We start from the raw sequence: 26969 nt of genomic DNA, 5'->3' as shown, positions 1-26969 counted from the left end.
CGAAACATATTCTTCTTCCAATAAAACAATATAGTCAGTTTAAAATTAGTGCATTTTCATTGGGATCAGATTAGCAATAATTAATTAATAAAAATGTTACTCATAAAACACGTTTTTTTCTCCCTTGTATGTAGTACGGGGGTGGAGCCAGAGGGGGTGCTTCAAAACTTATGTGCTCCCCATTCCTCAAAATCCTGCATCCGCCCAGTAAGAAGTGCTCTCAAGCGTGACATTTATGCTGAAGGCAAACACGAAATCACCACACAGATCCTGCTGGCATCTCTTTATTTTCACGACAGCACATTTCCGAACGATAATTTCCATGCTAAAAACATTGAAGGAGGGTAGATCTATAAACAACAACACTGCGATAAGTAGACTACTCCGCCGGCTCACAGCACGTGTCATTCAGTGACATGAACATTTCCAATATGGAACTATCCACGACATTTCCAGTATGGAACTATCTCGCGATACATTTCTGTTACGTTTTTCGGAAATAGTCAGTCGTTTAACTGCATCGTGCTGGTTTGTCAGAATCTAATTGTACTTGTCCCGTCGGTTTGCTTGCTGAGTGATAGTACCAACAACAGATCGATGCCGTCAGGTTGGGTCACATGAAGTCACGTGATCTATGGCGGCGCGGTGAGAGCAGTCGACGCGAATCTCTGCTGAGAAGCGGGCTGTATTCTTATTTGAACGTGACGGCAATCCGGTGTCGGGGAACTGGATAGTGGTTGTGGTAAGTACTTGCCGTGCGTGTGACTGTGTTGTGTGCAGAGTGTTCATGAATATAAGCAGTTTGTCGAGAAACACCTGTTTGCGGAGGTGCTTCCAACTGGCCAGATAGCTTTGAGTTGTGAATGAAACAGGAGATTGTCTGCTACTGTAGAGCGATGGTGTTGCATATATGCGCGTTCTCATCACGCAGAATGTCAATGGTGAAGGAGTTCACTCTGCTCCAGAAGCAATTCAGCATAAAGAGTCTTTATGTGTCTATTTTAACATTTACTTCAGGATCCCTCCCCTCCCCCTCCCCCTGCCCCCGCACACACACACACATATTTGCTGAAGTTACCGGACCCATCACATAGCAGTGTTCGTCGCAGCAGTGTGGCGTGATTTGTCATTTGGTAATTATAGAACCTAATTTCTTTAATATTCAAGTGAAACTATTCTTAAAACAATCACCGCTTTTGTAACGTGTTCAGAGAATAAATGAACGTAGTCGACAGCGACGATGCGGTCCTGTGTACTTGAATAAAAATATCAGCAGTATCTATCTATACTGTCAAGGCATGAATACGCTATGCTGAGGGGGTCTTTCTTTCTTTCATTCTTAACATGCTCTGTGGTTACCGTAGTGACCTGTGATCATCAGAGTGCTCTGTGAAATGAGCCCCTGGTTGGTTTGTTGTATCAACGCCTCACTGTAATATTTTATCACAGGTTGCTCTCCGGTAAATGAAGCAGTGATCCCTGACGGCAAGTTTGTTGACTTGCTGACAGATGCCAATCAGTCGAGTCAAGGAAAGATCACTGACTATTAGGTGTTGTTATTGTTTTACCTTGGAACTGAATAATCCATATTATCCCACTGTACTTGTAAACAAAGTTCTACTGACTTGCTATGCTTTGAGGAAGTTGAGGGCAACACCTATGTCTGATTTTCTCATTCGCAGAATAAACATGTGACCAGTTTTCTACTTTTCTTATTTATTTTTTTTTAATCTATATGTACACCATCTTGTTTTCAAGCAACATTTGTAAGGGAATCTTCATTATTTTATGTCCGGGAGGATTGATTGTGATTTTAAGGGATGGTCACCCATTTGGATTGGGGAAGGGGTAATCAATTTTATGTATGTAGCTGGTAGTAAGGGTGGATGTTGTTCATTGAATTTATGCACATTAACATGCAGATAGGGCCACTTGCTTTGTACGTAAATTTTAGGAGAGTCATTCATATGGTACATGCTTCTCCATAAAAAACAACATCTTCGCTAATAGAGTGGAGATTTTTTAGGGTAACTGTGTGAGCTTGTAGGTGACAGTCCATTTAGGTGATAGAGAGATATGATCTTTCAATTCAGTGTCCTTACTGACGGAAGTCATGACCGAGCATGTATGGTTGTTCCCGGACTAGTGCGTTGATGGCTTCATGCATGAAATGGCTTTCAAGTGCAAGGTTGTACCTATGGTTCATGCATGATGTAATTCTGGAAACAAAAATAAAAGGACTGTGGATAGCAAAGCCAACAGCCCAGGTGCTCTTCATGTATTTCCCTCACAGAATGGAAAATATGAATTGCCAGCTTGGCTAGATTAGAAGCTATGGTTTATATAAATCTAGATTGCAATATAAATACCTTGTTATCTGGGCTGTTACGATAAACTCACATGTTCAGTAAATCGAACCTTTCAGGAATACAATTTGTTATTCTTGATCACCAGAACCGAGTATGAATGAAGATTTACAATTTTTTTGTATCTGAGCATGTTTTCCTTTATCCCTTGTTAAAGTGAGACATGCAAAAATGGAATATGTGCAAGAATAGCAGTAGTGCAAGTCATGTTAGTTTGCAATGGCTGCACATGGTCGAGTGGACCATAACTGGTAGTCTATAACATGCCAAATTTGAGTGTCCTGTAAGATCACTATGTATTACTACGACAAATTAACAGTCAACATGGGGGTTCCATATTGTGCATCAATCACGTAACTACAATATTATATTTATGAAAAATTATTCATAGTCGTTACCCTAATATTCGTGATATGTGTCATATTCACTGCACGTTGCTGTACCCACAAGGTGTTTACAGGTATTCATGTGGCCACCATCTGGACATATACCAACAGATACGTGGGTTCTTTTGAGTGGACAGGGTTGTGTACTGTACACTAGGGGTTGTGACAACATGGAACAAATCTGGGCACAAAGTTGACAAGGTTTTACAGCCGGTCACAGATGGACTCAATTTCTGGCACCTCAACCTCACTGGATCACTAGCCTGGCAACTTAGACAGCTCACCCACTGCACTACTCCATAAATGTTAAACAATGGCATGCCATCCTGTAGACTAAGAAAGGTTACAAACTGACTTAGTGATAATAATAATAATGGCCATTAGTGCATGCTCAAAGCACTAACACATTATTACCCTGGATAACTAGACTGCTTGTTTGGCGCAAGAAGGTTATAATCCTATGAATTATCCCGTCAGATACAATTCTGCTGGGTGAACAGAGGCAATTTTGAACAGACTAACTTGTGGTTGATTACTGAGTGAAGATGGGTGATCATGGTTGGCAACTTGAGCCCTGTGAGTTTCTGGGTTTTCTGTCCTACAATACCCTGAAGTACATGCTAATGGCATGCAGGGCTTGAATTTGACTCACAAACATCGCGTCCTGGGGTCCCTTAATTATTATTTTTAACTGTCCTTGCAGAGAGTCCTGCAAAGTTAAAGGTGTAGAGAACTGCTCATTTTGATAATTTTTTTCAGACCCTGGAATGAATCATTGATCATGTGGATGGTAGTGTAAATGATGCATACGACTGCAGTGAAAGAAAAAACCCAAACACTTGGCAAAGTCAGAGATGTGTTGTTGGTACTGTCAATAACATTGTGCATGTCTGAGGACCCTGTGAATATTTCTTCTGCATTCATTGTCTACATATGTGCCTACTTGACTCACATTTGCCATATGCATTGAACCATTTGTCTTACCTTCATGTAAAATGCCATAAATTCATTGGCCATTGATGAGGTAACCGGTTTCCGTGTCATCCCAGGAGGGTGACAACCAGAAAAAATATTACCTGCTGCCATGGTATGGCTTCCACTGTGCCCAGTGTTCGAAAACTGTTTGATTAGCTGTTTTTGAGTTCAGTGTGTACAGATTTATTTTACCAACTTTCACTGCATTGTTTAAACTATTTTGTACATTGAGTCATTCACACACTCAACTTAAAAGTAACTAACCAATTTCATATTAGTTTTAAGATTGTCAGAGTATGTTTGTATGATTTCCAACATCCAGTTGCGAGGCAGACATCATTTTCTTCAGTGGCATATGGTGGGTAGTGTTCTTCAAAACAAAAATGATATTTTGAACATTTAACATGGTGGTAAGATTTAACCAAGCTCGGATAACACTGCCACAAAGAGGCACATATCAGACAGTATTACCTTCGAAAGAAGCATACAACTTTCTGTGTATGTCTACAAGAGACATAGTTTAACCATGCCTCTGTTCCTTTAGCAGTGAATGAGCAACCAGGAAGGTGAGATGGTTTGTGAGTGATAACCTGCTAGAACTTTCTCAACAGGTTCTCTGAAACAGCACAAATGTGATCAGTGGTGTTTGGGATGTATTCCAGAGTTATATGACTATTGGATGAGTGATTCATCTGGTAATAATTCATGGTTTGTTGGTACCATGTATGAATTACTTACACAAAAGTTGTAGCATCTTTGATCCAGCATCATCCCTTCCCTGCAGTGGTAAACTGACACAGAACCTGTGAACCTGACAACACCAGTTTAATATTTCAACAGACTTTATGGATAGCAACTCCTTTAATTTTGTGAGTGCGACGTTTCAATACCGATTCTTGTACTGTTGCCAATCATCATCTTTTATTTCACGAGTGAGACATTTCGACACAGATTCTTGTACTGTTGCCAATCATCATCTTATATTTCTTGAGGGAGACATTTCAATACAGATTTTTGTACTGTTATAAAGCAACTTCTATTTCGGGAGTGAGACATTTCGATACAGATTCTTGTACCGTTATCAAGCTACTTGTTTTATTTCATGAGTGATACATTTCAATACAGATTCCTGTACTGTAATCAAGCAGCTTCTTTTATTTTGGGAGTGACACATTTCGATACAGATTCTTGCACTGTTAGCAAACCACTGCTTTCATTTCGGGAGTGCGACGTTTGTCTAGATGCTTGTACCATTGTCAAGAGGGAGTGACGTATAAGAATACGCACTCACAATAATAATGGAAAATATCCTCCATAAATTTTGTTCAATATTGTACGTCCCAACTTCTGTAATGCTACTCAACGAAGTTGGAACACCTTGCCATAGGATGACACCTGCTGATTGATGAAGGCTCATGGTGTTTTGTTGCAGTACAAAACTAGGTGTCAGCAGTACCCTCATATACAGACATCAGAGGTCCTGTCATTAAGTTATGGAGTCCTTCAGAGTAGCGAATCAGAGTAGAGGACACTGTGATTTAATGTGAAGCAATTATGTTTAAACAGGAAGTTTATATTGCTTACCCCAAACTTGGTATTAAAAATATTATGGTATGTGCTAATACAGTCAAGCATCAATGTCTCAATATTCATGGGATGAAGAAAAACTATCTAGTTATTCCAACTTCGAGACATCCCTCTGGGGCTTAGCATCATGTATTACTTAGAAACAACTCAACAATCACATGCTTTCAATGTGACTACACCAAACCCTTTTTGGATTCTCAATATGTTTTGATTCAAAACTATAATCAGTAGCTTTTGTTGTAAGTGAGTACTTTCTAATTAATTCCATCTTAGTTAATCTTAATTAAATAACAATCAAGTGACACCTTCAACTCTGTTAGCCCTAATTAGCTTACACTACCAGATCCATTTCATTCATGGTGGATCGTGTGGAAACAATCTCAGTTCAGAGGGATAGTTGCCTATGAAGGTTAAGTGAATATCAAGTTTCTTTGCAGATATCGAGTCAAAAGTGTAATTTTGTCTGTTGAAATCAAGAAATTAAATCGAGCTATCCTGAACATCTGTATTTAGTTAAAAGAGCTTAAATAATGGACCAAGATGTTATAGCGAGACAACCGAGATAACAAGTTATCTAATTTCCAACACAATGATGCTCAACTGTATATATATATTTTGTTTGCATCCCTGGAATATGTTCACATACGGGATGTGAACATATGTACCTTGTAAAACACATTCATGCAAAACATGCTTTTGAAACATGTTCAGAGAATATTCTGTCAGGTTCTCTTCTTCTTAATGTCTTGAGAGTTTATTATTCATGGCATCAGAGTCTGGAGATAATAAATTCAACAGGTGATAGTTTGTTCACAGGGCAGGTTAGAGTGTAATTGTGAATGACTTTAGTTTTACACCCCCTCAGCATCATTCCAGCTATATGACAGCAGTCGGTAAATAATTGAGTCTGGAGTGGACCAGTGATCAACAGCATGGCATGAATCAGCTCATTTGGGATCTGATGATGTGCCAGTGAGCCTGACAGATCCTGTTTTACCTCTTGCGACAAGCATAGTTGCCTATTGTGGCAAGCTAGATGTAAACTTGCCAGCCCTGACCAAAACTTACCAGTCCACAAATAATTTAGGTTTGACAATTGACATAGTTTACCATCCAGTAGGACTTTGTAAATTAAAAGTGATTTATTACCCCGATACATGATGAATATCTTTATATAGGTGTCTAAATTTTAACCTGTCAGGCAGGTGAATTTGAGAATCTGGTTGTCTCTGTTGAAAATAACCCATCCCAGGCGTCAGACACACAGGTATTTCAAACGCTGACTTGTAGCAAAGCAACTTGTGAAACTCACTATCAGAGGTACATTTTCCACTTGAAAATTACTCACCATATTCCAAATCAATTTTGGAAAATTAATAAAATGTCGAGTATTGCAATGAAAACATGCAACACCATTTAGTGTTTTGTGAGTATATCAGACCTGCAAGTGTGATATCAAATACCCTTTGTGGTTTATGTCACAGCTGTTATTGAAGCTGTCATTGATGCTAGTAGACATAGACTGAAAACTGCTATACTTTATATATTCAGGGTTCAAGATAAGGGTTGTATCAGTGTATGTACAGATATGAAACATGCATGATATGTAGGGGAAACAATCGAAAACGTAGCAGATATCCACCACAGCATTGGTGTACAGTCTTAGAATCATTCAGACACGTATCTGTATGAAAAAGTACTATTTTATTGTTTATTGACCTGTTAACACAAGAGTGGCAATGACACTATATTGGAAAAATACGAGCACATACTCTGATGGTGAAAAATTGTGTGGAGCCCTGGATATTATTGAACATGTATCATATATTATACATTAGAAGTAACTGAACTTATACAAACAAAACATTGGGATGAGGGGCAGGAATATGCCCCAGCACCCTTGTCATAAGGGCTCTAAGTTGATTGAATGGTCAGACTTAGTGACTTGTTTGAGTGAGTGAGTGAGTATGGTTTTACACTCCTTTTGGCAATATCCCAGCAATATCATGTTGGGGGACACCAGAAATGGGATTCACACATTGTATCCATGTGGGGAATCAAATCCAGATCTTTGGTGAACGCTGTAACCACTTGGCTAGTCCTGATCTCCTGACCTTTGACAAAAGGTGTAGGACGTTCATGATGTACAGGCCACTGCAAGCAGAAATATTGCAGAATATGGTGTCATACATTGAACACCCATAACCTTCCTCCAGACCCGTTAAGATCCTGGTCAGAATTGGTCATCCACAACCCACATCTGCGAGAGGTGACCAAAGGGATTGAATGGTCAGGCTCTTTGACTTGGTTGAAACTTATCATTGCATCCCATTTGTGTAGATTCATGCTGTTGATCACTGGATTGTGTGGTTCAGACTCAATTGTTTCAGATTGTTCCAGATTCCAAAAGCTGGAATCATGCTGAGTGCATCATCAAATAACAAACAGACAACAGTCCTCCTCTATACCTATGCTCATATATTTCTGAAACTACAGGGACAAAACTTTGAGCAATATGGTCAACAAATGCTGCAGAAAAGTATGTCAGATATGAGTCCAGTAATAGAAATTCATTTTCATTGCAAATATTGTTTGGATGCAGATCACATTTGATCATACTTGTATTTTGTTCATGTTTTGTAATTGTGCGTGACTTGAATGATGCAACGATAAGCATAGCCAATCTTACCGATGTGAATGCTGATGATTTAGTTAGCAATGCTAGTATTCCATATGGTCATTGTTTCAGTTTCATGTTTGAGACTGAAGCTCATATCTATCCACACCCGCACATAGTATTGCAGGGACATCAGGGTGGAAACAAACTCCCTGAACCATTCATTATTCATTAAACTTTGTCTGCACATTCTCGGATGTGGTTTTGTTTGCTGGCCAGGTATTGATAAATTGTTTCCCAGGCAGCAAGTTGGACATATAATGTTCAAGTACAAGTTGAGTTTTGAATGTGTAGCATACTCGTAAATTATCCATTTGTTAGTGAAACTACACGGACATCTGATGAAATAGATTGTTTTGTTTATCAAATATACTTTTTTTCAGACACTATGGGGTTCAGAATAGGCTTGGGATGGCAAACTTTGAAATGGCATGGATGAATTATTTTCAATGTGCCATACGACACGTCTAAAAATAATCATCATCATGATTTATTTAATGGAAAATAAACCCTAATCTTTGCACCCCATCAAACTGTTTATTGGTTGCACTCTCAGACTCACAGCCTAAGGTGGGCATGGCCATTTTGAAAGTCACTGGACATAATAGGAAATCTTGTTTGGATGATAACATAGTTTGTGGGTTGTGTGCAGGGCAAATGAAGCTGAACTATTCTTGCAATCATGATAGTGATCAGGAAATCCATGTCATTAGAAGATTTTAGTTCTGTCACTTCAGCATTATTTCGGACTCATTGTGACTAAAATTTACAAGTTCAAAATAAAGGTAAATGATGAAAGCCTGTCAGCAAAGGACAGCTAAAATAACCAGTATATTACCGACAATGTAAACCAGTAGGTTTTAAGGATGTTTTTGGATTGGATCATCAAAAGGTATGGGAACATGTTTGTTATCAGAGGCGACTAATGTAGTCAAAGTTGCATTTTCTGTGGTGTAAAAAATGTGAAAAATCTTAGGGTCAGGTCGAATTGTTTGGTTGGGCGGTAATGAGAAAGAAGAATATTTTTCTATGTGGCCTACTTAAACAAACGCAATTATAGCAGGTCCTGTGACATCGGGTAGTGATTTCTTGTTTTCAGAGGAATAATGTGAAATTCATTAAAACAAACAAAGAGGTCTTTACGTTTAAGTGCAGCAGTGTTTATAATAAGACATATTTGTGCACCTGAGTGACTTTAGCAGATAGGAGTTTCTGTGACACACCCAAACCACACCTCAACCTTAGACACACAGGACATTAAAGGTTTTGAGATAATAGCTGTTTAATATTCATTTTGATGTGTTATTATCTTTCTGAGGTTTCATTCAACAGTCCAGGATAAATCAAACTAAAACTAATTTTCTATGGATTGCAGGTCAGTGTCTGACAAAATATTGAAACAATTTATTTCATTAAATTTAGGATTGATCTCTCAATTAATTTGCCTGGAATAAATTTTTAGAATATAAGAATTTTAAAAAAACTTGCTATATCTATTTTTAACCCCCTGGCATGTATAGCAGGGGGATATAGTCAGTGCCTTGTTCGTCTGTCTGAACGTAATCATTCTTTTTCTTGTCCTGTGGCAACTTGGTAGATATATCCAACAGAGCCTGAAAAAGTGCCTTTTGCTGTTTACAGAATTTTGTCATATATATTTTTCTCAGTTTCCATGGAAACGTTTGGGACTTAGTTTCAAAAGGGAGGGGTGGGTTTCATTTCCAGAGCACAACACGAAAAGCAGTCCATATCTTTCAGCAGAACTTAATATATATTAGACAGAAATGTTTTGCACTTACTCGTGAAAAAAACATCAAGCTGGAGTTAAAGTAACCGTCAGATGATTTGTCCTTTCAAATATGTGGGGGCCAGAGGGGATATGTCATCTCTTGATGACTCTTGTTTGTTGTTGCCAGAGTTAAAGTAAACTTGACTGGTATAACATTTAATCCATCTATGTCGGAGTGATCTGACCAGTCAGCTATGTTATACCTTAGCACTAGGATATGCGGTACATACAGAACACAACACACCAACACCCCAGGGTGATACCTGACACACAGAGTTATCCCAGTCAGCGCTAACAATCCACTGTGACCAGTGTGTTATCTAAGTAAGGAGTCACTATGCAAGACCCAGTATGGGTTACCCTGATCTGGCTGACCACCAGTGGCCATGACCTCATGCCAACCCAAGAAGATCTGGGGTAGAATAGGTCTTCAGTAACACATGCTTGCCACAAAAGGCGACTATGCTTGTGATAAGAGGGGGCTAACAGGATCGGGTGGTCAGGCTAGCTGACTTGGTTGACACATGTCATCAGTTCCCAGTTGGATAAATGGATGCTTATGCTGTTTACAACTGGATTGTCTGATTCAGACTCAATTATTTACAGACCGCCGCCATATAGCAGGAATATTGCAGAGTGTGGCATAATAATAAACTCACTGCAGTCTTTGCTGGGCAATTTAGTGGATTCCGGGTCAACGACTGGATTGTCTCATTCATTCATGTTTCCATGGATCTTGAAAACTATGCACCATTTCCACAGCTTGGCACATTCTGTTTAGTTGAGATGGGACTTGTGCTATTTTGGTGTCATTTCTGACAAGCATACTTACTATCCCTCTATCTTACCTGCACAGCACACCTGATTCTAGTAACATAGCTGTAAAGATTAGGATTGTCTCACTGGATTGTCTGGTCCATGCTGTATTAATCACAGACTGCAGCCACATGCCTGGAGTATTGTTGAATGTGGTGTTACAAACAAACTGTCTCACGGTCCCTGAACCACATGTTATTACCTTTGTGTAAAGCAAGTCTAGAATTCTTCAGATTCTGAATCTGCTATATACCTGGGGCTCTTTTTCAGTGTCAATGGAATGATTTGTTTTTATCAAAACCATTTATGTTCTGAGGCACCAAGTGTGAGCTTAAGGTTAACTACCTGTCAGTGGTCACGTTAAAGCAGAAACCGGCGTTTTTCAAGTAAAAAAAATCAACAAAATGCGCAAGCAACATTTTGTGTGCGTTTTGCTTGCTTAGATTCTGATCTTTTTTTTTTTTTTAAAATTACCTTAAAACAGCAACATTTGAAGAAACTATCTGTTTTGAAAGGATTCAGGTTTGTTATAAACATTTCACGTGCCAAAGATTTGGACCACATATTTATCAGTCTAAATAAACGTAGTCTCAGTGTATTTCGTTTACACTCCACCACAAAACCTAGTAGAAGGTTGCGTCAGGTAATCAATAGCGAGATGGATAAATAGATATAACCAATCAGACAACGGCTACTATTTTGGGATCGGAGGGACTTTCAAAATATTCAGGTCACTGACACAGATCTCTCCCCAAACAAAAATATGCATATACCATAGTTATTTGACCTGCAGTATATTCGCTTTGGGGTTTCTGTTAACATAGTTACCATTACCTGATATTTCTGCAAGCTGACATCCTTGAATATTGCCAATAACACTATTTTCAGCAACTGTTTAATCACCGTTGTCATTGCTTTACGTACACGGTATGCATCACCCTGAAGCGAGTGTACGCTAAATGGCATTCAGAATCTTTCGGGTATTAACCTTTTTGAGATATAAAGTTCAAAAGGTATGTACTAATGTTCACTTTCGCGATTTGGTAAGCTGTGTTCTGATTGGTCAATCCCAGAAGTTACATGACGCGACCTCCCATAAGGTTTTGTTAGACTCAGTAGTGGACTGTAACGAAAAGTACTGTTAAATATAACAGTTCATGATACCAGTGTGTGTGTGTGTGAATCACAGTTTGAACTCACATACAAAACAAAAAAAGACTTGTGATTGAATGTTTACAGCCTTTTATCAGAATTACTGTGTAAAGCAGACAAGCCACACTTACCTGAACAGGTGAGGTGCCAGAGGGCACACCTAATTGCCTCCTTCATTTTCAGCCATGTCTGTTAAAGTATGCCTACCATTCATACAGATGCATATAAAGAAACAAGTAGTGTCCTGTGGCAACATTTTCCCAGCTGTGTACATTGTAAGCAACAAGTAGTGTCCTGTGGCAACATTTTCCCAGCTGTGTACATTGTAAGCAACTATAATAAACGGATCTGGATTTGAAGCTGAACCTTGCCTCAGGGCAAGCTAAGACAGAAGGTGACTGAGTTTAATTAGCTTTCTTAAACAAGGCACAGCATGCATGAGTGAACATAGACGTACATGTATATTGACTTAAGTCTTTGCTGGTTAAACACATAATTGTTTACATCTGATGAAGTTGGCAACATGACAACATAATGCAGTATGACTTTATAAAGATGTGTCGTATTTATGCATGGACACTTGCACTTTTTCCTGCTTTGTTGTCATGATTTACTCAGCGACAGCAGGATTTATAGTTAGTGTACGGTTACTGCTAAATGGATGTATCAGGTGTCCAGGTCATTGGACATCACTAACAGAATTGCTAGGCTCATTTCATTGAGGAGAAGTGTGAAGAAAAACAGTGTAAGTGAACAGTGTAAGTGAACAGTGTAAGTGAACAGTGTAAGTGAACAGTGTAAGTGAACAGTGTAAGCTGTGGTGTACTTGAAAGGACAAAGCAGTAAGCACATTTTGAATCTTTGGAGAAAATACTGATCAATACTGCAGTGCCTTCAAAGATGAATTGTTGATTCCCTTTGAGATAAGTACGATCCTTCACTCTGTTTCACTTGAGTGACTGTTTGCTTGTGATATCTGTTATGTCCTTGCATTCCAAGCCTCTCTTTCAAACTGGGTGTAGGGAAGTGGGGCGAAGTTCAGTAATAAGGGTGTGAGGAAGTCTGTCTTTATAGTTTGTCACGTTACGTTAGGTCTTCCAGCCTTTGGATCTCACCAAATGATACATGAAATCTGGATTAGAATTGGTCACCAGTAACCATGACTAACAGAATCGGATGGTCAGGCTCACTGACATGTTGACATATTAATGAAATAGCTAAATATGTTAGTCGCATATTGACTGTAATCATGTGGAAATCTAAATCTGCTGGTGGTGTTTAATACCCTTTTTGAAAGCTTAGCACAACCCATTTCGTTTTCTGGTGCTGCAATCTGGGGAACCAAAAGTCAACACTGTCTCAACGCTGTACAAAACCAAGCTTATTGTGTTTTACTTGCTGTAGGTTGAACAACACCAACTCATGTGGTTCAAGGCAATATGGGTTGGTCTTCACCACAAGTAAAATTAAAAATTGAAATCATACGGTTTTGCGTCATGTGCATTTTGTTGAAAATACGAGATTAATCAGTGAATTCAACAGATGGTCCCGAAGCTATAGAAGATCCAGATATAATACTGTTTATAATATACACACCATCATATATTGAATATCACACATTCAGATGTTGTCAATTTGACGAATTTATTACAATCCATACACCAACAAAAATGATTGCATCAGTTACGGAATGGCAGTGGGCACTGTAACGGTAACAAGCTTCATGCCTGTTGTCCTTTTAAGTCAACTCTATGAACTGACACCTATGTCCATACTTAGAGAGATCACATGGCAGCATGTTGTGTAAGTTATGTCTGCCACATAAACTGAGTTGGGTAGATTTGCTTGACCAAATATTCCACTGGAAGCTAGAACTTGTAAACTGTGTATATGTAATACCCATGAGGATGAAGTTCACTCTATTGCTAGTAGTCCCTTTTGCTCTAGTTTACGTTAGGATTTCTCTAATTAATAACAATGTAGAATATGTGGAACCATGTTTTCTCCAACTATTACTAATTGAGAAACTATTATCGTTTATAAGTAATAATATATCATGTAAGCCACTTCAATTACTCCTTTTAGAAATGTACAGACATTGTCATGTTCACATGTCTAATTGAATATTTTTGTGCGCTCGTATATATCTCAACACATTTGGTATGTTTAATATTTTAATACAGTAATAGTTTTAAGAAATCTAATGTCATGTAGAGTTTGCCTGTTATGATGCTGTTTTAGTATATGTGTATGTTTTGTGTATATATATGTTGTAAATTGGCATCACATAATTAAATATGTTTTGTGTATATATATGTTGTAAATTGGCATCACATAATTAAATATGTTTTGTGTATATATATGTTGTAAATTGGCATCACATAATTAAATATGTTTTGTGTATATATATATGTTGTAAATTGGCATCACATAATTAAATATGTTTTGTGTATATATGTGTTGTAAATTGGCATCACATAATTAAATATGTTTTGTGTATATATATGTTGTAAATTGGCATCACATAATTAAATATGTTTTTGTATATATATATGTTGTAAATTGGCATCTCATAATTAAATATGTTTGTAAGTATCAATAACATAGTGACAGGTTTTAAAGCTTTTATTACCCACTCATCAGAAAGGGTTATGTGCTCACAGTTACCAAACATTTGGATGTCAAACTGCCAGAAATATCCACTTGACACATATTTATTACTCTTTGTGCTGCACTTGCATAGCATTTCAAGTTGTAAAGGATAAACATGCTCAATGCTCACCCATAGACCCTATATATGAACCTTTTAAATAGACATCATGTGTGGGTCACGAAAGAACCTTGAACTGTAGGTCCTCCGTCGTGGGTATCATCACTTCACCACGTGCTCCTAATGATCTCAGTACATTACAGCATGGTGACTGGCACTAAAGAACTTGATGTTATAGCTACATTACCAACCAATTTAAATGCATATTAAATTAGTGTCAGTGTTGTAGCACCCCATTTACCCATTACCAATTATTTACACGTGTATCATATTACAAACCTATCCCTGTTCATACGAGATTGAAAGGGTATTGAAATCCATGTCCTACACTGACAGCATTTGTTTTGGTTACACATTTGAGAAAGCACATGAAAACAGTGGACACATTTACACACTTATGAAACACATGTAAGTGCGGAGTTGAGTGTTTATTATTTCAGCACCCTTTTAAACATGTACAAATCTGACAGCCAAATACTTGATAGATTTTAAAGCTTGATCATATGGGTGACCTATAGCAGATACGTACCACAGCAATGGTGTATGGTCTTAGAATCATTTACGGACGTATTTGTCGGAGTATTGCTTTATTGTGTACTGACCTGTTTACACAAAAGTAGCAATGTTGTGGTGCACATATGAAACGAAACACAAGATTACTTACACGCCATTAAATTCCATTCAGCACTCTAAATGAACTCTTAACTTTTTCAAGTTCTCTTATGTTGAAAAAATAAGGCATACATACTCTATGTTGAAAAATCATCTGGAGCCCTTGTGCCGTATAAAACATTCTTTTCCCAGTGGTATGAAATTGCATTCCTTCTTGTTGTGCTCTTACTTGTTTATTTTGTGATGTCTAATTTTCATATGTTAAGTTTGGAAACCGTGAATGCTAACAACTGTTTCTCTGTTAACAGGTGGTGGTCTACCGTGACATTGCATCATGGGAAACTTCGGAGGCCATGCCCTGCCTGGGTCGTTCTTCATCATCTTTGCCATGTGGTACTTGGTTCGCTTGTACCAGCTGTACTACAGCAGCAAGCAGAGAAATACCCGTTTTACCTCCAGGGTAATGATGAGCTGCCCATGTCTGCCTAGCCGCTTAAAAGTTCTGCCAATTGAAGCCTTTGTGAAAATATTCCTGATTTCTGTTGGTTTCAGTTTGGAAATATATACTGGAATGAGACATGGAAAATTTGTGGCTGTTGGCAATGGACAACATGCAACCATGTTTTTCTTTTTTGGCTTCACGGGTATTGTTGACATTCTTCATTACTACCGTGCCCCAATACCCCCAAATACAGAATATATCAGCTATTTTATTGCCTTTATGGTTGAAGGATTACTGTTCAAGTTTCACCTCCATGGAAGGTCAGAGTTGGACGTGTTGCTTCATACTTTCTTGGTCTATGTCATTTTTGCCGGTGCCGTAAGTGTCCTTGTTGAGATGCGCTTCAGGCATCATATTTTGGCCTCTGTGATGAGGTCATACCTTATGCTGCTTCAAGGGACATGGTTTTGGCAGGTCGCATTTATTCTGTTCAATCCCATAGAAGGTGCAACGCCATGGAAACAGGATGACCATGAGCATATGATGATAGCAACTCTGTACTTTACGTGGCACTGTGGGGTGAACTTTGTGATTGTGCTTCTTATTGGAGCAGTCATCGCTTGCTGTTATGGTCATACAAAGGTGGATCACCATGACGGCGATGAGATGAGTATGAAGAGATTGATCCATACTGGTGCAAATGGACAGACATTTGTCAGCTTGAATGATGAAAGTGACAGTGATGTTGAGTTTCAGAAACCTGTTGCCAAGTAACCACTAAAACACCATCCACTTGTCTGTTTATATTGAAAACACTGTTTGTAAGAATGGTATTGCAATTATGGTGATAGAAAACGAGTTTTGGCATGATTTAAATTTAATGCAATGATGTAGTGATACAAAAATGTTTCTGACTTATATTTCATATTATTTTTTTATCAGCAGTATTCCCCAGAGAATTACTTGTAGTGACAATAGTGAAAGTGTCATCGGGATTTTGTTGCTTTGTTATTGTTCAATCTTGGACAGTGTATAGCACAGTCTTGCACTTAAATTTGTTCATATTTACTGGCAAAGTTGTCACTGAATATTTCTTGTCCGTGCATGCCCCCCAAAAAGTTTTACGAAAGTGTAACCCATTGAGAAACTTACTCCTTCCTTCAGACTACTTTTGTGGGTCGTCAAAAGTAGGTTTATCTACGGTGATGTAAGGTACATTGCATCCTAAAACTGGCTTTGCATACCTCAGCATTCTTGAAGTCTCGTTCAGAGACATTTTTTTCTGCATAATAGTATTAGTTATTAAAAACAACCCATAAACATCTATTTGACAAAACAAGCTGTGGAAAATCCTTAAAAAAGTGATTAACTTATGAATGTTTATGTAAATTTTGTTTGTAATTGATAATCATTTTCCACAAGTCCTTCGATAATCGATAGTGGATTTGGTTTCGGTTCCCAATGCTACAAGCTGTTGCAGCTTCTGATAATGCATGTGACTGAAGAGGAGGCACATTAACATTAACACATGGACTGCCTATCACAAGTATACTTACAGTATCAGGGTTCAAATGTAACACTTTGAGGTAGCAAATATGCTATTTAAGATCCTATTTTGCTACCTGAAAGGAAATCACAGTAGCAACAACCTGCTACCTAGTCATTTTCAAAGGATAGATCTCCACTTGACTGGAGATGTAGACAGCAGACAAAAACCCTTGAAGATTTGATGAAAATCAAACTTGTAGACCCACAGACTTCTAGAGGTTTTGATTCTGGGAACAGGTGGTGGGTGGGTGGAGAGAGGGTGGGTCAGGAGACCTAATACAGTTCCATGTGGCTATAGACAGCAGTGGGACTGGGAGGGAGGGATTAATTACAAAAGAACGCTGCTGTCAGGTAAGGGACTTTGCTACCTATTGTTTAACCCATTGGCAAGTACTTTCTACAACCACAGTCATGTTGGCAAACTAGGCACAAGAAACAAACGTCCCTTGGTGTTCTTAGTTACTGCCAGGAGATGATTGCTTTTTGCTCACATTTTTACATCACTTCCTAACATGTGTTACGTATTATGCCAGAGATACAAAATTTTGTATTCCCACACAAATCCTGCTATTGACCTCAAATTTAAGTGTTTGGAATCTCACAGTGCGGTGATAGTGTCATCAGCTTCTACACCATGAGTGGTATGTTCATTCAATGGTAAACACAAAACAGTTTTTTTTAATATTGTGATGGAGAATGCATTGAAAAAATGTCAACATTACACTTGTGTTCTGGGAGATGACTATATGTTTATCGTGATATCTGAGGTGATGTTGTGCAATTAATGTGTTTATTATTGTGACACAGCTGAGTCATGTTACAGGGCTCGATTTAAGAGATGTTACCCTACTTGCACCACGTGCAACTTAACATAAAAATGTAGTTGCACAGGCCAAATTCCACTGCTTATATTGCAATATGTATTGAAAGGCATGTGTTGTTGAATTGTTTGGATATTTATTCAGGAGCTTACCCACTCAAACATTTACTTGCACCTGGTGCAAGTTAGACTAATGACTAGTTTACATTTTGTAATGTTGGGTTGCACCAGTGCAAGTAACAAAGCACTAAATTGAGCCCTGTGTTACCATATCATATATCATGAACAAATCACTATATATTTGTAATGTTATCTTTAACCAGTTACCTTGCAGAGTTTAGCATTGTTATATCATATACTACAATATAATAGCTTGTGATATTTTACAGACCTTGTGCCTATTTACACCTGAAATGTAGAAGTGCATATCAGTTTTCACTATTGAAACAGGTCTTGTATGTTGGTAGTAACAGAATCTTCTTGAAAATTCCTTGATTCCAGTACCAAGAGGAAAGTATCAGTTAAGTATTATAAGTTACATCACAGGGAGGTTAGCAGGCCGAGTTATTTCTGTACTTCAGTGTCGAAGGGGCGGTTCGGTTTGGTTCAGTAGTCTAGCATTTGCTCGTCACACTAAAGACTTGGGTTCGATTCCCCTAGTGGATACAGTGTGTGGAGCCCATTTTTGGTGTCCCCTGCCATGATATTGATGGAATATTGCTGAATGTGGCATAAAACCGAACTCACTTATTATTGGAACAGTGCTGAATTTGGTACTGACTTTTTTACCAACTTGCTGAGTTAAGAGGACATTACTAATCTAGTACTTGCAATATCAGGTTTCTGGCAGATAAAAAATTGCTTGATAACTGAATTATTTTTGTAATCATTTTTACATTGAGACTGTATTCTTTTTGTATTCATTTTAGAATGATTTAGCAATGTCAAAGTATTTTACATCTTTTTGCGTAAATGAAGTCACACTGAGAATGATAAAGAAAGTCACTGGACGTGTAACCTATATTCCTTTTTACATACTGAATTTTCAAAAGCAATAAAGAAAGCTATTTTTTCAAGTGTCAGCTTTTCAAGGATATGTATACGGTGTGACATGAAGATTTGTAGACTTGTGATCATTATACTCTAATTGGGAACATTTTCTGTTGTTTAGATGTGTACAGTCACATGTAAAAGTCTTTTTTTTCATATGCCATGCAAAATACTTTGTGATTTTGAAGTGTGTTTTAATGATTTTGTGGGGGCTGAAAAAGCAAAGCATGAAATGTGCCCTTTTCGTATTCACTGCATGACTTAATGCATGACTTGTAAACAGTAAAGCTATTCAGGTTTTAGTCAGGAACAATGTTTCATATTCAAACATATCCTCAAACAGGAAGACTTGTATTTTGCCTGTTGTTCCATGACTGTCTTACTCATGGTGATGAAGCTAGTGAACTCAATGATAAGGCATTGTTTCAGTTGTGTAATACAGGAAGTTGTCCTTGAGGATCTGATGATTATCACCATCATTGCTCCCATCAATGACTTGGCAGTCTTGGCAAAGCACATATCAGATGCATGATCACAACACTCCAGGCACACGTAGGATGTCAAGTAAAAACATACATTTACATATATTTTTAACTTAATGTATACCATACATTCTGATGGTGTCCATTCCTTACATAGATGCAAGTTGCAAAGCTCATTTCTGTGTCCCTTGCCATGATTTTTGAATATTCAAAAGGACCCCAACACAGTTCTCACTCACATACCGGTAATATTATGGTGGCCTGTGATCATTGATCATTTTACCATTTTAGTTGGTTGCTTGAGTAATCACTGTGCATATACCCAGTGAGACACAACTCTGGTCAAAACATATCTGATTTGAACACCTTTAGACTTATTAAAGTGCTTTGTAAACAGTAACGTAATATTTTGAGGCAGAAACTTTGAATGATTTATTTCCAACGTAAACAGTAGATGTGCTAATAGTTTTGGCAGTTGACATCTTTATGACGGTGTTTAAGGAGGAGAGTTTCATTGCTTCTTTTTGTCTTGCTGAATAATGTCAGTCTTAGGATGGATGTGTGTGTTTTATATATACATGTATATACATTTGTTATTAGTGTACATAAAACTGCTTCATACTTGTTTGGGTTTTTAGACAACTTTCCAAGCAGTAATTCTCTACCTCTAACAACCTACAGATGCCAGTTATAGTCTTTAGACAAATGAGCATACTGATCTGCAGTATTCTGTGTGACAAGCACTTTACACCAGTAGCCAAATAGTGGCACCTTTCATAGTACTGTCTGGGGTAGGGGGACTCCATTCAAGAAAATCTTACAATGGACAGTGTTTTCTTCTGATTATGAAAAAGCTTTGGTCTCTTTGAAGTTTTAACTGTTACCCAAATCTATTAATCACATACTTCAATCCAGATAAAAATCAATATGGAGAACTTCCTTTAGTCAAGCTTCAACAGTGCATGAATAGTTTTTTATTAGGTATCAGTTACTGCATAAACAGGGATTCAAAGGCTGTTAATTTTTTACATCAACATCCATTCCTATTTTCTACAGCCAGTATTGTGAAGCTGGAGCCATTGCTTACACACCTTGTTATATTTCCTCCATGGGTCCAGTGAAGGGTTTGGTGTGGTGTGTTGACATCACTGCTGGGATGAACCCTAAAGGGCAAAATTCCTCAATCTCTTGTGATAGCATGAGCAAAGTTGATGGCATATGGCAACATGGCTAGAAAGCATGGAGTGTCTAATGTCGAAATAAGTACTTTAATATTTAACATTATATAGGCTTGCAGTCATTGTAGAGCAATGGTCATTTGGGGGAAGTTTGTGTCGTTGTACAAAGCGCTACACCAGTTGTAAGTTTATGGGACTCTTGGGAGGTGTGGGAGTTATGATCATCTTAGCGCTAAGACTGCTTTGTACAATGGCATTCAGTCCCACACCTTAGCTCTAACCTTATATAATGTGACAGTAAGCCTATATATTACTAAAAATTAAAGTATATACTAGCTGCTATCTCATTAGGGCCACCATCTCTCTGTGGAATGGGGCGAAGACCATCAGATGCAAATGCATAATGCTACCAAGTTTAATTCATTTGTCGTGTCTTAAATCTGACATGGTGCATGTTACTTGTCAGGTAGCTCAGGCAAGAATGGCTTGTTCCCATTGTAATAATGTGAACTTCATTGTTAATGTTCCCTACTTGTGATGGTGAGAAGTCAGCATGATGTATTTCTTCATTCCATTCTGTGTTCAACAGGTCGGAATGAAAATAGTATCTCTATTTTTTCATAAATATGAAATCATTTTCTTTGTTTTTGAACAATTTGAGGACATGATGGATTTATGGAACATGGGATGAGTTTTGATGTATCCGGATCTGTAAATATTGTGTGTAAACTGTTTGAGATAATTATCAGTATATTCACATTGATTTTCATGCCATTGAGTGGCAGATGTTCAAGATGAGAGATAACAAGTCCATTTACCATGGTTACCATTTTGGTTTTGGATTTTAACAATATTGTGAACAATTCCTGTAGGACTAGGAATTATCAGAATATTGTGCTGCAGTTGGTCTCAAATGAATGGGATGTTTTACATTTTTATGTTACAGATTTGTACACTTTTATTTATTTACCACACTTATTGAGCAGAGTTCAATAGTATTTTTAAAAAAATTATTTCTATTTAAAATATGCTTTTATTTAGTATTGTTGGGACTGTTTCACATATGTTTTATGTAGGGGTGATACGGTACACCTAAAATCAGATACATTTATGTAAAAAATGATGTACAGTATATACTGAAAATACACTTTGATGCATGATTTCAACAAATGTGCTTGTACCGTTACACACCCAGTTTTGTGCTTTGTATCTATAACTCTCACCTCTGGTTGTCCAGTTTGTTTGAGGAGAATGATTTGAGCCTGTATGAAACATTATTAGACTTTTGCCTTCTCATCTCCAGGACCACCAAGAAAGTAAATGATAATTTGGAGCTTGTAAATCACATTGAAAATTACTGTCCACAACTACCATTTACAGTTTGTTTAAACCAACATATACTGCCTGCTGCTAGAAAGATAAAATTGATTTATACATGCTTTGCTTGATACATATGTTACTTCAGGAAGTCAGTCAATATTAGCAGTACATTCCCTGTTTCACTTACAAACATGTTTGACATCATGAACACTTGAAACTGAGGTCATATGTTGAATATAGGAGTTTAAAGCTTATCAGAATTGCTTTGTTATCCCCTCTATTAACTTGCCACTGACTTTCCCATAGAACCTCGGAGTTTCACTTTATTTATTAATTTGATATATCTTTTTGTATTCAAATTAGTATTTGGTTGAATTTTCATGACTATTTTTATTCAACAGCATACACATTTTATTTATGTTGACATGCATTATCTGTTGTGATCTCCTCCACGGTGAAATTGCTGAAATATTGCTAAAAGCTGTGTAAATGAAAATTACTTACACCTTAGGAAGGTGAGGTGTCGCTGTGGAAAGATCACTTACCTCCCTTGCCTTGAGAAGATGAAGTATGAATGTGGGATGGTCAGTGACCTCTCTTGCATTGGGAAGATGAGGCTCAGGCAAACTGTAGCGCAAATGGGGTTGCGAGCTAAGGCTGGCAACGCACTTCCCTTGCTTTGGTTCGAAAAATAGTTTTCATGTCAAAATAAAATATCCCTTGCCTTGGAAAGATAAGGTATCGGGGGGGAAGGTGAGTTACCTCCCTTTCCTTGAGAAGATGAGGTATCAGTGTTGGAAGGGCAGTAGTATTTGTTACAGTGTAAAAATAACCGTGGAGTTTTCTTGAGAAAGTAGAACAGTTGTATATAGTTTTGCTGCAAAAAGAACACTCATTTTAAAATAATGACAATTTAAGGGAATATCAGGACCACAAAAGTTGGTTATATGAAGTGTAAATGTTCCAGATGTAGTGGAAGAAAACAATTGCTTGTGTTGTCTGAGTATTAGTTCTGCAGTCCAGGAGTAATTTATTATGTATAGAAGGTATTGTTATATTCTGTGAGTATGCTTGTCTGCTGAAAAGAAATCGGCAGTGACATCAACACATTGACACCACAACATCATTTGTTAATCATTGCTCTAATCAAGGCATAATGTTTTACCTTTGTTTTGATTTATTTTTACATGTTCAAATCCTGTTCATGTTTATCACTATTTGAAAATATTCACATGACAACAGGAGCTGGCTGTATCTGCGAACTACTCATGATGAAGTTGCTATGAAATGCCATATTAATTTCAATAAAGATTGAATAATACAATCAGTAGTTTATTGTCTTTGTTGCAGGTGCTGATTCAGAATGAAAACTCAAATATGCTCACACTGGACATCAAACAAATTAAAGCACTGTACAAAACAGGGCAGAAACTTTGAATTAACAGACCTGCTTAACGTGTGACCAAAAATAACCATTTGAATGTTTTGTGTCGCAAGAAACAAATCTTGTTTAATCAAAGCTTGTGTAAATAATGAGGCTTGTGTCAGGCAGATCTGTGGTTGAAAGACTCCAGTGTTCAGTGTTCAACATGTTGAAACAATTTAACAGGATATATGTATTCTGTATCACACACATTTATCAGGTTTCACTCAGAAAACAAGTTCAGTAACACTTTCTGTTAGTCAAACCCTGCTCATTCACATGGTCATCCAACAAACTGGTTACCATGCACCAATGCTGGTGTAAAACCTGTCCAGTGTAAGATCAGGTAGGTGTTACTAGGCACATCCCATGTGATATTACCTCAGAAGTGCAAGACCTGTGCAGATCCGGGTTACAATTTGGTCTTCAGAACCTATGCTTGTTGTGAGAGAGAACTGATGGGATCGGGTGGTCAGGCTCACTGACGTTTGACATGTCACTGCACTGTGTAGACTGATGCTCATGCTATTGAGCACAGGATTGTCCAGCCCAAGCTCAATTATTTACGAACCATATTGCTAGAGCATTGCTGAGTCCAGTGTTGTACAACGAACCAACCAACCAATTAGAGTGCAGATCACTGATTTTACACATTGCGTCTGACACTTAACAATGTTGTTTTATGTCCCCTTTGAGATTCATGGTTAGGAAAGGTAAACAGCAACTGTGCTGAAAGTTACCGCTGACCAAACCAATCTTATGGTCATGCTTAGTGACACAGTTGGTTGCATGTCCTCACCCCAATGGCGAGAATCGTTGGCCCTGGATCCTTCACATGGTCCACAGTTGCTTGGATGTGATATTGCAGACAGCTTTATGTTAAAAGGTCTTCATTAAACAGTCAGTAAAATCAGAAATAGTCTTTATTGTTTGCACACAGACATCAGTTAGGTATTTCAGCTTAAAACAATAAACACTAAGAAATGTACAGTAAAATGATTTTACAGAATGTTCAATGTCATCTATGTATATTGCATCTGGACACCTGCACAACACAGAGCTGTCAAGATACACAAGAATATGAACATACTTGGTTGAAGATACTAGGATAGAGCCACCTTAGTTTTTGTCGTTAACCAACAAATCAATCCTCTACCTGCTTCCAGAGACAGGTAAACCATCCGTGCACAGACCAGCAAACATATAAATTTATCATATGGTCTTTGTACACACCAATGAATGCATCACACACCAGTGATTACATAGACAATACTTCTTGCACAACAAGGCAATAACCTTAATCCTCCCAATGCTGCTGTCAAACCCTTTCAACAGGAGAGCAGTACAATGACATCTCCAAATAAAGCTTGCATTTTTTCACCAAGTAGGATTTAATTAATTCATCAGGCTAAATCTTTTAACATAATAATGAGGATCCCTGTCTAACCTGAACAGGGGCTATCAATGGAGATGACATTAGTTACACAGTTTTTTTTTGTTGGAAGTTGAGCGGGTTTGGCGGCTGACTTTGTGTGCTGGCGATTAGGTGCCTGACTCTGAGGGTGCCGGTGCGAATCCTGTATGGGAGTTGACCGAAAAGTACTAGAATTTGTACTTCACAAAGAAAGTGTAATCCCAAATATGACATATGTTACTAGTTACACTACTGACAACACTGACATGAGTATATGCATCTATTGCACACTATGCTGTTTTGATACAAACCGGATACACCTCTTGTACCTTTGTCACAATCTTGGCAACCTAAATAGTCTAGTCTGTAGGAGACAATCCAGTAACTAATATCAGGTGAATCCCACAAGGGGGGATCATGATGACCAGTTACTTTCATTAATCACCAGCTGATTAATTACATGGAATCAATACAGGAAGGTGAAGACATATGTGAGTATGTTCCAGTGAGTAATTGTAACTGATTATCATTCACCCTGCATCCAGGCAGTGATGGTTTGTCAATGACCAGAATGGAATGTGTGGAGGAAAGTCTTCATATCGAATGTACAACCACCCAATAAATCAAACATAATGATATATTAACACTCGTCAATAATTTGCAACTAATTAAAGTCTTCAAAGAAAAATAAGATATCCACCATTATATCTTGACAAACACAAATACCATAATGTGAGTGAGATGTACTAAAATATAACGTATCAGGACTCTCAGATCTTCTCATGTTTATTCATGTGCAAAATACAACCTCACATTTATACATTCTTTTCCCTATTCGATGGTAATATTTTGCTTTCCAAGAAACATAATACTTTAGCTGGGAAAAAAAGAGAAACTGGCTTGGACAGTGACTGAATGACTGTTAATGTTTTTGTCATGAAATTGCATAAAACAGAGATTTACCTTGAGGCCTTATCTGAGGGTCCCTGGGACTCATACTCCTAATTTTCAGGGGTCCTGGACTAAAAATGGGGGTCCCATACACTTGTTATGTGCAATTTTCTACTGAGCAACAGGAACATACTGTTTTGTCAGGTGCAACAAAGTTCTTATCTAACATTCCACTGGGTGCAAGTAGGTTTTATTTCCTTAAACAATCCCTGTACATATATATTCTATAATATCTGATAGTAGCTTATAGTACCTTATGATCAATGCTGAAATCCCATAGCAATACTCCTATGTATGTCAATACCAGTACCCATATACCATGAAACTGAATGAATCACGTCAGAACCGCAAGACAGCCTTTCCATTATGATGATGATAAATCTTTCAAATTCCACCTACTCTCAGATGTGCGCATGAACACAGGTTTAAAGAATTGTTTTACCATAAAGGCAATGTAATTGTCAGTGATCCAGTTGCTACACATTCATAAAATGTTAGATAATAGTTCACATCACCAATTATTACATCAGCAGTGCAATAGCTGTGAAATACTGAACACACCAGATAAGATTCAGTACATACTTTAAAAGAGAAACATGTGACCAGATTCAAAACAACTGATCAGTAACCATGGTAATTTTAGTCACTCCAGGTGCAGTGAGAAAAATGTGTACAAACAGCTGGACATAAATACTTCTCGTATTATTCTTGAGAGGTCAATATGACACGGAACTGGAGGCTAAATAAAAACAAGTCAGTCTTGACTTCAGGTTTCAAATTACAGTGTAAGATCTGTTTCATCATGTTCATAAAGTTCTACTAATGCCTACAGGGAATAACGCCCACAGCCTTAAATAAACAGTTTTATGCACCAGTGTTTACACATTGTACTGCCTCTACCCTTTCACTGAAATGGTAGGTCTCACTTCATTATGCACTAATGCCTACAGGGAATAACGCCCACAGCCTTAAATAAACAGTTTTATGCACCAGTGTTTACACATTGTACTGCCTCTACCCTTTCACTGAAATGGTAGGTCTCACTTCATTATGCACTAATGCCTACAGGGAATAACGCCCACAGCCTTAAATAAACAGTTTTATGCACCAGTGGTTACACATTGTACTGCCTCTTCCCTTTCACTGAAATGGTAGGTCTCACTTCATTATGCACTAATGCCTACAGGGAATAACACCCACAGACTTTTACC

General features: G+C 37.8%; 1 protein-coding gene across 1 annotated transcript; it reads left to right on the top strand.

Annotated features, from left to right (window-relative positions):
• Nucleotides 1-671: 671 nt before the first annotated feature.
• LOC137287172 (transmembrane protein 45B-like) lies at nucleotides 672-16471 on the top strand. Its single transcript, XM_067819342.1, has 2 exons — nucleotides 672-742; nucleotides 15439-16471. The coding sequence occupies exon 2, from the start codon at nucleotides 15465-15467 to the stop codon at nucleotides 16344-16346; it is 882 nt and encodes a 293-aa protein (XP_067675443.1). The 5' UTR covers nucleotides 672-742; nucleotides 15439-15464; the 3' UTR covers nucleotides 16347-16471.
• Nucleotides 16472-26969: the final 10498 nt, after the last annotated feature.

This window comes from Haliotis asinina, chromosome 6 (genome assembly GCF_037392515.1).
Source record: "Haliotis asinina isolate JCU_RB_2024 chromosome 6, JCU_Hal_asi_v2, whole genome shotgun sequence".
NCBI classification, from domain to species: Eukaryota; Metazoa; Mollusca; class Gastropoda; order Lepetellida; family Haliotidae; genus Haliotis; species Haliotis asinina.
The sequence above is the reverse complement of the archived record's forward strand: the minus strand, read 5'-3'. Positions and strand labels throughout refer to the sequence as shown.

Coding starts and splice junctions, on each gene's coding strand:
- LOC137287172 (XM_067819342.1), top strand. CDS start 15,465: ATGGGAAACTTCGGAGGCCATGCCCTGCCTGGGTCGTTCTTCATCATC.